Source organism: Saccopteryx leptura, chromosome 11, assembly GCF_036850995.1.
Source record: "Saccopteryx leptura isolate mSacLep1 chromosome 11, mSacLep1_pri_phased_curated, whole genome shotgun sequence".
In the NCBI taxonomy this organism is placed as follows: Eukaryota; Metazoa; Chordata; class Mammalia; order Chiroptera; family Emballonuridae; genus Saccopteryx; species Saccopteryx leptura.
Window position 1 is genome coordinate 35,925,861 of NC_089513.1, and position 12,080 is coordinate 35,937,940.

Below are 12,080 nucleotides of genomic sequence, written 5' to 3' on the forward strand. Positions count from 1 at the left end.
GGCTATGACTTCCAGAACTATGTTGAATAAGAGTAGTGAAAGGGAGCACCCCTGCCTAGTTCCTGATCTTAAAGGATTGCTTTTAATTTTTGCCCATTGAGTATGATGTTGGCTGTGGGTTTGTCATAGATGGCCTTTATCAAGTTGAGGTATGTTCCCTGTATTCTCACTTTGCTGAGAGTTTTGATCATAAATGGGTGCTGGATTTTATCAAATACTTTTTCTCTATCTATTGATATTGTGTGTTTTTCTTCTTTTGTTTAAATGATGAATCACATTGATTGATTTGTGAATATTGTACCAGCTTTGCCTCCCCAGAATAAATCTCACTTGAACATGATGTATAATTTTTTTGATGTGTTGCTGGATCTGGTTTACTAATATTTTGTTGAGAATTTTAGCATCTAAATTCATCAGGATATTGGCTTCTAGTTTTCTTTCTTTGTAGTGTTTTTGCCTGGGTTTGGAATGAGGATTATGCTCACCTCAAAGGAGCTTGGAAGTCTTCCCTTATCTTGAATTTTTTGAAATAGCTTGAGAAGGATAGGAGTTGGTTCTTCTTTAAATATTTGGTAGAATTCGCCTGTGAAGCCATCTGGTCCAGGGCTTTTGTTTGTTGGGAGTTGATAACTGTTTCTATCTCATTTGTTGTAATCGGTCTGTTTAGGTTTTCTAATTCTTCCAGATTGATTTTTGAAAAATTATATGTTTCAAGGAATTTGTCCATTTCACCTAGGTTGTCTAATTTTTTGGCATACAGTTCTGCATAGTATTTTCTTACAATCCTTTCTATTTCTGCTGTGTGAGTTGTTACTTCTCCACTCTCATTTCTAATTTTATTTATTTGAGTTCTCTCTCTTTTTTCCCTGGTGAGTCAGGTTAAAGGTTCATCAATCTTGTTTACCTTTTCAAAGAACCAGCTCTTGGTTTCATTGATCCTCTGTATTGTTTTTTTAGCCTCTATGTCATTTATTTCCACTCTGATCTTTATTATTTCCTTCCTTCTACTTCCTCTGGGCTTTAATTGCTGTTCTTTTTCTAGTTCTTTAGATGCAGGGTTAAGTTGTTTATTTGAACTTTTTTCTTGCTTCTGAAGGTATGCCTGCAATGCTATGAACTTCCTTCTCAGGACTGCTTTCTGTGTCCCACAAATTTTGAGTTGTTGTATGTTCATTTTCATTTGTTTCATGAAAATTTTTTACTTCTTCCTTGATTTCATTGTTAACCCTTTTATTATTTAATAACATGCTCTTTAGTTTCCTAGTGTTTGAATGTTTTTCATTTTTTCTATTGTAATTGATTTCTGGTTTCATGCCATTGTGATCAGAGAAGATGCTTGATATGATTTCAATCTTCTTACATTTATTGAGACTCATTTTGCATTCTAACATGTAGTCTATCCTAGAGAATGTACCATAAGCACTTGAAAAGAATGTATATTCTGCTGCTTTAGGGTGAAATGTTCTGAAGAGATCTATTAAATTCAGTTGATCTAGTGTGTCCTTTAAGGCTGTTATTTCTTTGTTAATTTTCTTTCTTGAGGATCTATCCAGTGATGTTAGTGGGGTATTGAAATCCCCTACTATTATAGTATTGCTGCTGATCTCTCCCTTTATGTTCATCAAAATCTGCTTTATATATTTAGGTGCTCCTATATTAGGTGCATAGATATTTATAATGGTTATATCTTCCTGTTGGATTGTTCCCTTTATCATTATGTAGTAACCTTCTTTATCCCTTTGTTTTAAAGTATATTTTGTCAGATATAAGTATTACTACCCCAGCTTTTTTTATTTCCATTTGCATGAAATACTTTTTTCATCCCTTTACTTTTAGTCTATGTGTATCTTCTGTTTTGAGGTGAGTCTCTTATAGACAGTATATGTACAGGTTCTTTGTTTTCTTATCCATGCAGCTACCCTATGTCTTTTGATTGGAGCATTTAATCTATTTACATTTAAGGTTATTATTGATATGTAGTTGTTTATTGCCATTTTATTCTTTAAATCTACATTCCTCTTTTACTAGATATTTTTCCTCTTTGATCTGTTTACAACAGGCCCCTTAACATTTCTCTTTTTTTATTTTTATTTTTTTTTGTGAAAGAGAGAGGGACAGACAGACAGGAAGGGGGAGCGATGAGAAGCATCAATTCTTCATTGTGGCACTTTAGTTGTTCATTGATTGCTTTCTCATATGAGCCTTGACTGGGGGGCTACAGCAGACCAAGTGACCCCTTGCTCGAGCCAGCGACCTTGTGCTCAAGCTGGTGAGCCTTGTTTAAACCAGGTGAGCTTGCGCTCAAGCTAGAGACCTAGGATTCTCAACCTTGGGTCCTCTGCATCCCAGTCTAATGCTCTATCCACTGAGCCACCACCTGGTCAGCCCCTTAACATTTCTTGCAGCATTGGTTTGGTTGTAATAAATTCTTTGAGTTTTTTTTTTTTTTTGTCTGGGAAGATTTTTATTTCTCTTCAATTTTAAACAATAGCCTTGCTGGATAAAGAGGTCTTCTTTTAGGCTCTTGTTTTTCATTACTTTGAATATTTCTTGCAATTTTCTTCTAGCCTCATGTGTTTCTGTTGAAAAGTCAGATGTCATCCTTATGGGGGTTCCTTTATAGGTGATTTCTTTTCTCTTGCAGCTTTTAGTATTCTTTCTTTATCTCTTATCTCTGGTATTTTAATTATGATGTGTCTTGGTGTAGGTCTCTTTGGGTTCCTCTTTAATGGGATTCTCTTTGCTTCTTGAACTTGTGTGACTTTTTCCTTCATCAATTTATGGAAGTTTTCAGCTATGGTTTTCTTCAATCAGGTTCTCTATCCCTTATTCTTTCTCTTCTCCTTCAGGAATCTTTATTATACGGATGTTGTTTCTCTTCATGTTGCCACAGAGCTCTCTTAGAGTTTTTCAGACTTTTTGATCATCTTTTTTTTTTGCTATTCTGCTTCTGTGCTTTCGCTTATCTTGTTCTCTATATTGCCGATTCGATCCTCTGCTTCATCCAGCCTGCTTTTAATCTTTCTAATGTAGTCTTCATTTCTGCTATTGTGTTTGTCATTTCTGTCTGATTCTTTTTAATGATTTTAATGTCCTTTTTTTATGCCTGCTATCTCTTTGTTTAAGTGCTCATTATGTCCATCTATTTTTGCTCTAAGATCCTCAGGCATCCTAACAATCATTATTCTAAACTCTGCATTTGATATCTTGGTTATTTCCATCTCATTCAGTTCCTCTTCTGGGGATTTCTCTTATTGATTCATTTGAATTGCATTTCTCTGTCTTCCCATTTTGTCTCTGTATAGACTGCTCCTTTGGATGTGTTGTTTGTATAGCTAGCTGAGTATAGGGTTGGTGTTGTCTGTCTCCAGCTTTCAGTTGTGTTGTTTCTAGATCTTCTTGGGTATGCCTCAGCTGTTGTTTGTAATTGCTGTGGGCTACTTGTCTGCTGCTACTGCTCTTTTTGCTTTCAGCGTTTTTTATGCCTTAGCTGGGTCATATGTGAGGAGCCTTTCCTAAGATACCACTCTAACTAGTGTTGTTAGGTCCTGAGCTGATGCTCTCCATATCTGGCCTTGGACCTCCCTGGCTGGAACCTGGCACAGACCTGTGGGGGTCACTCTTTATGTCTGGCCCTTAGCAACTTTCTTGGAGCTAGAGATGCTCCAGAATTTGTGGCTGCCTCTGCTGGGCCCTGATGCCCTTGTAAATATTAGCTGTACTCCTAGGCTGGCTTTTATCTACTCTTAGCCAGTGTGTGTGGTCTCTCTATTCCCAAAGTGTTGTCTTTCCACTGCCTCCTTGGGCACTTGAGCACTGACACTTCTGGGCGCATGGGCTTCTGGGCTGCAGCTCAGGTTTCCCCATGGGTGCAGGGGACTCCTTGCCCCGCCAGGCTTTGTCCCCCCGGGTATGTGGGATGCTTCTCTGGGTTCCACCTCCCACAGGGCGTGCAGGCTTCCTCTCCGGGTTCCGCCCCTTGCCGTCGCTGTGCTTTGCGCTGGGCTCTGCCTGCGGCCACTGCAGCATGGGCTGCCTTGCTGGGCTCCACCTTCCACTGCTGCGTGCGCTAAGCGCTGCAGCCGCCGCTGCAGCTGGGCCCTCCCACCCTCCAGAGGGTACTCAGCTATTGGGGGGGCGGTGTAGCCCAGACCTCAGCACTCAAAACCTGTGTCCCTGATGACCCCCCTGCTTCTAAGCATCTCTTTGCACTGACTGGAACAGGAAAGCCTCTGGTGGGCGGGGTAATTGCTTCCCTTTGCTGGCTTGGTTCTCCCAGGAAAAATGGTCACTTTAGGTTTGAGGAGCGACCCAGCACAGCGATCAGGGTGGCTGTCCCCCACAATCTCTCTCTGTGCCCCTGAAACTACACTTTCCTTTCACTACTTTAGTTCTCTTGGCGCTCTCTGCTCTCGGAGCCCTGGTTAAGTGGCTGTGAACTAGGTTTGTGCTCGGTCCCTTTAAGATGGAGCCTGGGTCTGAGAATTCTGTCTCCCTCTCACAAACAGTAACCCAGCTCTTTTTCTTTCAGTTAAATACTGTCCGTACACCTCCTCCAGTCTCTGGGGCTCCAGGCTGGGGTTCCGGTCCTGGTGCTGAGGACCCACAACTCTCCGGGCAACCCTTCCCTGCCATGAGAGACCCTCCAGGCTGCCTCTAGCTCCTGGGAGCGGGGCAGCCCTTTCCATGTCCGCCCTCCCTACCAGTCTCAGTGTGGCTTTTTCAGTGATGATTGGTTATAGATTCCTCTTAGTTTAGTCCAAAGTTGGTTTTTCAAGATGATTATTCCTAAGTTGCAATCCACTTTGGTTCTGGGAAATGGGAGTTTTAACATCTGCCTACTCTGTCACCATTTTCCCTCTCCGAAGGTGGCATCTTATCATAAAAATTGTTTTCTCATGGTGGAGAGGAATTTACCCAAAGGGATATTATTTCTAGAGGAAGTTCCAGTCTTTCTCTTGCCACTGTCTCAGCCCTTTGAACTGTGTACATGTGAAATCCTGGGGATGAAACAGTGACAAAAGCCCAAGTATCCAGAATTAAGCTTTAGATAAAAAAAAAAAAAAGATATAGGCCTCAAACTGAATGAAATAGTCATTTAAAACTGTTGACATATAGAGAAAACAGCTTTCTGCCTGGAGAGTATGTGCCTTAAATTTTACTTGAAATATAAGAAAAAAAATGTAAATATAGATAGGTACTATAATACATCCACACTACCATTAGCCTAAGGTTTGGGCCTACACATCCCTCACAGACCCCTGGCCCGTTTAGGTCCCACCTCCCAAAGTGGGAGGCATTGGTGCATGTCTCGTATATCTAGCAGTAAGTTTATACATTTATACATAATCTCATCTATAAATATCCATGTATATATAGCCATTTTAACTGTTACTTGCAGCTATTTTAATATTCTTTAATGAAAAATATAATTTATATACTTCTAAAACATTCCGTATTAGGAAATTACAGCAAACGTCCTGGCCGACCAGGGGCGCAACCCGGTTAGTTATTTTGTGCAGAACAGAAGTGGTGAGGCCTGGGCTTTGTTGCCGGGTGGCCAGGTAGTTTACAGGTGACCCTTGCACTTCCGCTCTACCCTCTAGCTAACTGGTAACCCCTCTTTTCTCCAGGCTCCCAGTTCTCCTGCTCTCCCCTTTCTATCTCATTCCCACCTTCCAAATAGTGAGTCAGGATTTCATACCTTACAGTATTTACATTTTTGTGCTGATTGATTACACTGCCGGATAAATGGATTCAGGCCAATCTGTTTATTTTCCAATCTTTTAATCTCCCATTGCAGAAAGAGTGCTCATGTCCTCACTGGAAACCCTCAGCCTTAGCCCAGGCAGAGTGCAGGCTGGGAGTTCCTGTGGAGCTCTCGCATCCCTGCCCTTCAGGTGCCCTTGAAATCTTGGCGAGTTGCATCAGATGCGTCTGGCCTGGTTGACTGCTTACTTCCTTGCAGTCCAGGCCGCGTCCTCTCCTGGCTCTGAAGCACTGGAGCACTTTCTGAAGTGACACCTGCAGGGGGAGCCCCGCGTGTGGAGGAGGTGGAAGGAGCCCCAGTGGTGCAGTGGGAACAGCTTGGGAATCACATCACCACTAGATCAGCTGCTCAGAGTCTCTTCCTGGCCTCGTGCTATAATAGGTTCTTTCCCTGCCCATCCTGTGAGCAGGATCTTCACCTTATCACCCCCCCTCCACGCACAATGATCAGTGTTTATTCTTTCTCTCTCTCTTTCTGACCGCACTTTCACCGTTAGGGGAGGGGCAGTGTCTGTCCTGAACATCCACTCCCCCTCTGGGAAAAAACAGTGACATTGTTCTTACTTCTGGCATGACCGCCTCATGCCACTGGGTCATTTTGGGCATTCAGCAGCAGATTATTAGGATTTCAGAGCAAAGAGTCGTAGCAGATAGAAAGGCTGCTAAGGGCCGCTGCGGAATGTGGGTGGAGGGACCCTGAGGAGGAGTGGTGGACATGGGAGGCCCTGTTGGTTGAGGAGAAGGCTATAAGGCCTGTCTTTCCCTTTGCCGGCACATGGGTGTTCAAGATGAAAATTAAACTGCAAATGATACTGGAGAAACTCCTAATAATAATGATGTTTGCAGCTGTTGAAGCCATAAAGCTGGGAAAAAGGCAAAGATTGATGTAAGAGTGCATAAAGAATAGCAACTTCAGTCACTTATATGGACTGCTACTATTTAGCCTAATTAATTTTAGCAATCATGCCTAGCGTTAAATGCGTCAGATTTATTTGTGTGGATTTCATTTGATTACAGTGCTAGGTTTTGTTTCTGTCAGCCGAGTCATGAGAGTCTGTACCTACCCTGACTGATCATTCTTACATTTGACCTATCATTTCTCTGCAAGTTCATAGGTAGAGTTGATCTTTTTAAGATTAGCTATTTTGTATAACTTGTCCTACTCAAGGGAGGGTATTTGGTTATAAAAGACCACAAACATTGTCAGCAGAACAGGCAGACAGAAGATTGCAAATTTTTTTTCCTGGCTTACTCTGTGAAACTTAGGCATTTGCATTTTTTTAATGGGTATTTGCATTTTAAAATACTTCTTTCTAGCATGCCTCAGTGCTTAGTGGAAGCTACTGATGAGGAAAGGGAAGGGAGGAGAGGCAGCTGTGGCAGCCTCATAGAATACAGAATAGCAGAAGCGAGGAAAGGGGCTCCCTGGAGAGGAACCGAGTGTTGAATGTTGCGAAATCAAGGCCACTGAGGCTCAGCATGCTTGAAATGGGAAACCTCAACATTGGTTGATTTCTGTTTTATGAGATACAGAAGCTAGAAAGAATTTAGTTCTCTTAGTTCTTTATTTTGTTTTTAATTAAGTTGATGGAAATGATTTTCTATCCAAGATTCATTCCTCTTTCTATGGTATACATTGGAAAACCTATTAGTAAAAACACCTTCAGTAATATCATATCCTTACTTGTTAATTTGGAGAACAAGTGCCTAGAGGACCAGGAATATCTTAGAAGTGTGTGGCTTTTCTGTTTTGCATCTCAAGGGCATTGAGATAGTGGCTGAAAATAAATTTGCAGAATTGTATTTGCAGATTTTTCTCTCTTAAGAAATGTCAGGCCTGACCAGGCGGTGGCGCAGTGAATAGAGCATCCGACTGGGATGCGGAGGACCCAGGTTCGAGACCCTGAGGTCGCTAGCTTGAGTGCGGGCTCATCTGGTTTGAGCAGAAGCTCACCAGCTTGGACCCAAGGTCTCTGGCTCAAGCAAGGGGTTACTCGGTCTGCTGAAGGCCTGCGGTCAAGGCACATATGAGAAAGCAATCAATGAACAACTAAGATATCGCAATGAAAAACTAATGATTGATGCTTCTCATTTCTCTCCATTCCTGTCTGTCCCTATCTATCCTTCTCTCTGACTTTCTCTCTGTCTCTGTAAAAAGAAATGTCAGTAAAGTAGACTAGGACAGTTATAGTCGTTGATGTTTATTGAGTGTGTATACCTTTGTGCTGACACTGTACTTGATCCTTCACACACACTATTTCATCTAATCGGCACACTCATTTTGGGAGGCAGGCATTACCATTGCCTTTAACTGATCGTGAAACTGGGGCACAAAGAAGTTAAAAAATTTCCCCAGTGTACAGAAGCTAGGATTCAGTTCCCAATCAATCTAACTGCTTAATTAACTCTTTTGTACTGTGCTATTGTATCCCTTATGTTAACTATGTTGAAATTAAAAATAGTTTTAAAATACGTGAATGTTTGTTAAATTGCAGTGATGTGCTAAGTAGTAATGACATGCAGACATTTTCCAAAGAATATTAAAATATTATTACTCAAAACCAAAATGTTTAAACAATTTGATTTTTTTTGTTGTTGATTTACTAAAGGTAATAATAGTGTGACTATATAATTTATCCAAACTAAAATTGAGAGGGGGTGATACAAACAATTACATGGTGATAACAGGAGTAAACCATACTGAACTGGTAGTAAGTTATGCCAATTAACCTACTGATTGTTGCTTTGCTGATTTCATCTTTGAGGGGAAATGTATTAATACGGTTCTTTATGCTTTTGACCTTCTAGGGGGATTTCTCAATGTCAATGTAAGTGAAGTCAGTTTTGATGAAATTCATCAACTCTTCTCCAAGGATTTAGACATTGAACCAGGAGGTCACTGGAGACCTAAAGACTGTAAACCCAGATGGAAGGTGAGGTCAATTTTCTCATAAGTAATTGTGACATTACTCTGCATTTGAGGAAAAGTGTGCTTGATTCAAAATATATAGTGAAACACCTTTAAGTGTTGATCAATTTCAGACATCAACATTTTTGTATTTAATGTAAAGGTATTCACAGTTCAACCGTGATTTAATAGTGGTACTGCTGAAGACTGTAACTGCATCTCTGCATATACAGAGTATAGGCTCATGTGTTATGACTAGTCTGAGAGATCCTGGTAACAGATTTTCTTCAGTTCTGTTCTGTGTGGAGGAGAGGCTATGATTTCTCTGCATCCTGCAGCTGTCCCTAGTGGTGACTGATACCTGCGGCCGTAGCCCCACCAAGTCCTGCAGCCTGGGAGAGCTCATGGGGAGATATTAATATCCTGATTTCCAGGTGGGTCTAGCATTAGAGTTTTCAAGCTCTGTTCCCCAGAGCCCAGACGTCTCAGGAGGCTCAGAGGTCACTGTGAGACAGAAAGGGGAACTTGGGGCTCTTCACCTCTGTTGCAGAAGGCAGAGCACTAACTTTTTATCTTTTGGTCATGTCAGAATTCTACTTAATGTTTTATTTTGAAAAACTATAAGGGAGAGGGCCTGCATCTGCTGCTTATAACTGAAACGATGGGTTAGATTTGACTTGCTCTCAATACTATGAAATTGAGTAAGTGCATATTCATGAAATGTTTTTATGGTTGGGTTGGAAGCAGTATTGACATCATTCAAATGAAAACTATGTATGATTAAGTTAAATGTTATGTCTCCTAAAGAATTGTGACATAACCTTAATCTAGGAATGGTTTTCAGTGTCTTTTAACATCTTAGTATTCTGCTGAAATATTTGTGGCTTTATTTTTGGTACAAAAAAAAGAAATACTGCTGGAAAGAAGTCTGATGCTGTTGAGATTATGATAAAAGTGTTTTACTTAGTTCAACTTGAATGTTTGTACTTGGGGATGTGTATTATTTATATCTGCACACCTGATGCGGAGCATGTTGTCATGTATAGGTGTGGGCAAAAGTAGGTTTATAGTTGTGAGTATGTGAAACAGTTTATTCTTGTATTTTTATTTATTAATTATTGTATTATTTGTATTACAACTGTAGATCTACCTTTGTCCATGCCATATAAGGTAAGCACTGAGCCCATTAGTGTGGAATTGAGTTTATATGACAAACGCCCTGTTAAGTTGTAAAGATGCTTAAATGAATTCCGGTACACATTTTGGTGAAGCATTCTATTTTACAACTGTCTTATGCTGTTTTCCAGATCAGATTCGGTTAATAAGTGAATCATTTCATATTTCATGATTGATTTTTCTCACATTTGTTTATATAATGTGACCCAATTTATATTATTCCATTTTTTAAAAATGTCCTGGACAAAACAATTAGTTTTCCTTTTTGGTAGCTGAGTATGTATTTGGGATGCTAGAGGAAGAGAGGCGTACTCAGTCCTGGAGGCTGTGGGTTAGCATGGGGGCGGGTCCTCAGACAGGTATTCACGCCGGGTACTGTACCCCTCAGGTGTGCGCTGGGTGGCTCTGGTGCACAATAATTTGGGATTAAAAAATGAAGTATTCTTGTCCTTTCTCTAGTGCTCTGTGTCAGACAGGTATATCACACATATGTAGTTCCTACTAAGAGGTTTTAGTGGACTATCAACTCCATGTGAATCAGTGGACGACAGTATTGAAAGTAGAATTCTTGCCTGACCAGGCAGTGGCACAGTAGATTGAGCGTTGAACTGGGACGTGAAGGACTCAGGTTCAAAGCCCTGAGGTCGCCAGCTTGAGCAAGGGGTCACTCGGTCTGCTGGAGCCCCCTGGTCAAGGCACATATGAGAAGGTGATCAATGAACAACTAAAGAGGTGTTACGAAGAATTGATGCTTCTCATCTCTCTCCCTTCCTGTCTGTCTGTTCCTATCTGTCCCTCTCTCTATCTCTTTCTGTCTCTGTCACAAAAAAATAAAAATAAAAAAGAAAGTAGAGTTTCTAAAACCAAGCTAATTCAGAGATCTAAAAATTAACTTATTTTAATTAGGAACTCTATGGTAATGCTTCTTTTATCTCAGCTTTGCACAAACTCTGCTGAGAATACACTCTAGTTCTGAGCTATGCACCTAAAGATATGCGAGGAAATTCAGAGATCATTCAGAGGTGACCTGCCGTTGCCATACTTAATTAACTAGATAACCCCCTCCTCCCTACCTGTTTACATTTTAACAGTGTCCCATTCTAATCTTGGACCACGGAGGGAAAGAAGAAATAACTAGATTTATGTTAAACATCTGCTACCAACTTGATTTTAATATTTGAGGTTCTTTAAAAAAAAGAAGTTAAAAAATCAATTAATTGATGGCTAGCTAACTGGAACTGAGATCTTCTAAAGCAAGTGATCCAGCGGTTCCTCGGTGTTTCCGAACACTGCAGTCTCAAGTGGAAGATTTAGTCCAGGTTGGATGCTTGTTTCTAAAGGAAATAAGAGATGGAAGTCTAGACAGTGGTACCTTGAGATACGAATTTAATTCGTTCTGTAACCGAGCTTGTAAGTCAGTCAACTCGTAGTATATCACACTGCCAATACTGGACCCGTGCGCCAATGCGCCAACTAGCGGCAGTTTCCCAAATCACGACTTGTATCTCAGAATTTCGCTCGGATCTCATACAAAAATACGAACCGAGTCGCAGCTTGTATCTTAAAAAAATTTCGTATGTTGGTCTGTTCGTATCTCAAGGTACCACTGTACCTGTGACATTGCCTTTCCATTCAGGGTTCCGGTAGCAGCCTGAACAACTTTGGTCTAAACCAGGGGTCTCAAACTTGCGGCCTGCGGGCCGCACAAAATTGTTCGGCCCATGGATTAGTCTGCGGGCCGCACAAAATTGTTCGGCCCGTGGATTAGTCTGCGGGCCGCACAAAATTGTTCGGCGGGCCGCATGCGGCCCGCGGGTGCAAGTTTGAGACCCCTGGACCCTAAAAGCTCAAAGAACCAGGCAGCTGCTTGAAGGTGTTACCTACTCAGAGGCCTGGAGTTGCAGCTCTAGGCCATGGTTCCTCAAAGATGGGCCTTAGCCACCTGTCTCAGAACTACATGGGGTGCCTGGCCAAAAGGAACATTGAGAAACTCTGTCCCGAAACATTCTGATTCTGTTGGTGGCAAGGACCAAGAACCTGTGTTTTTTATCGAGTGCCTCCTGTTGGCAAAGCTCCTGTCGGTACTGGAAATGAGGAGGAAGGGGAAGATGGACCTGAAAATAGCACAGGAGAACGAGCTTCGTGGCTTCTCTTTCACTGTGCCTTAGTGGCGAATAGCTAGTGCACCCTTCCAGCAGGCAAGTCTGAAGCCATGTCATCTAGGGAC

General features: G+C 41.4%; 1 protein-coding gene across 2 annotated transcripts in view; it reads left to right on the forward strand.

The window, feature by feature from the left end:
- The window catches only part of B4GALT6 (beta-1,4-galactosyltransferase 6), a 71,410-nt gene that overhangs the window by 38,804 nt on the left and 20,526 nt on the right, over positions 1–12,080 (forward strand). For both annotated transcript variants that reach the window (XM_066352834.1, XM_066352835.1), the window contains exon 4: positions 8,578–8,702. In XM_066352834.1, the coding sequence (XP_066208931.1) occupies positions 8,578–8,702 (125 nt within the window). The remainder of the gene's footprint in view (positions 1–8,577; positions 8,703–12,080) is intronic.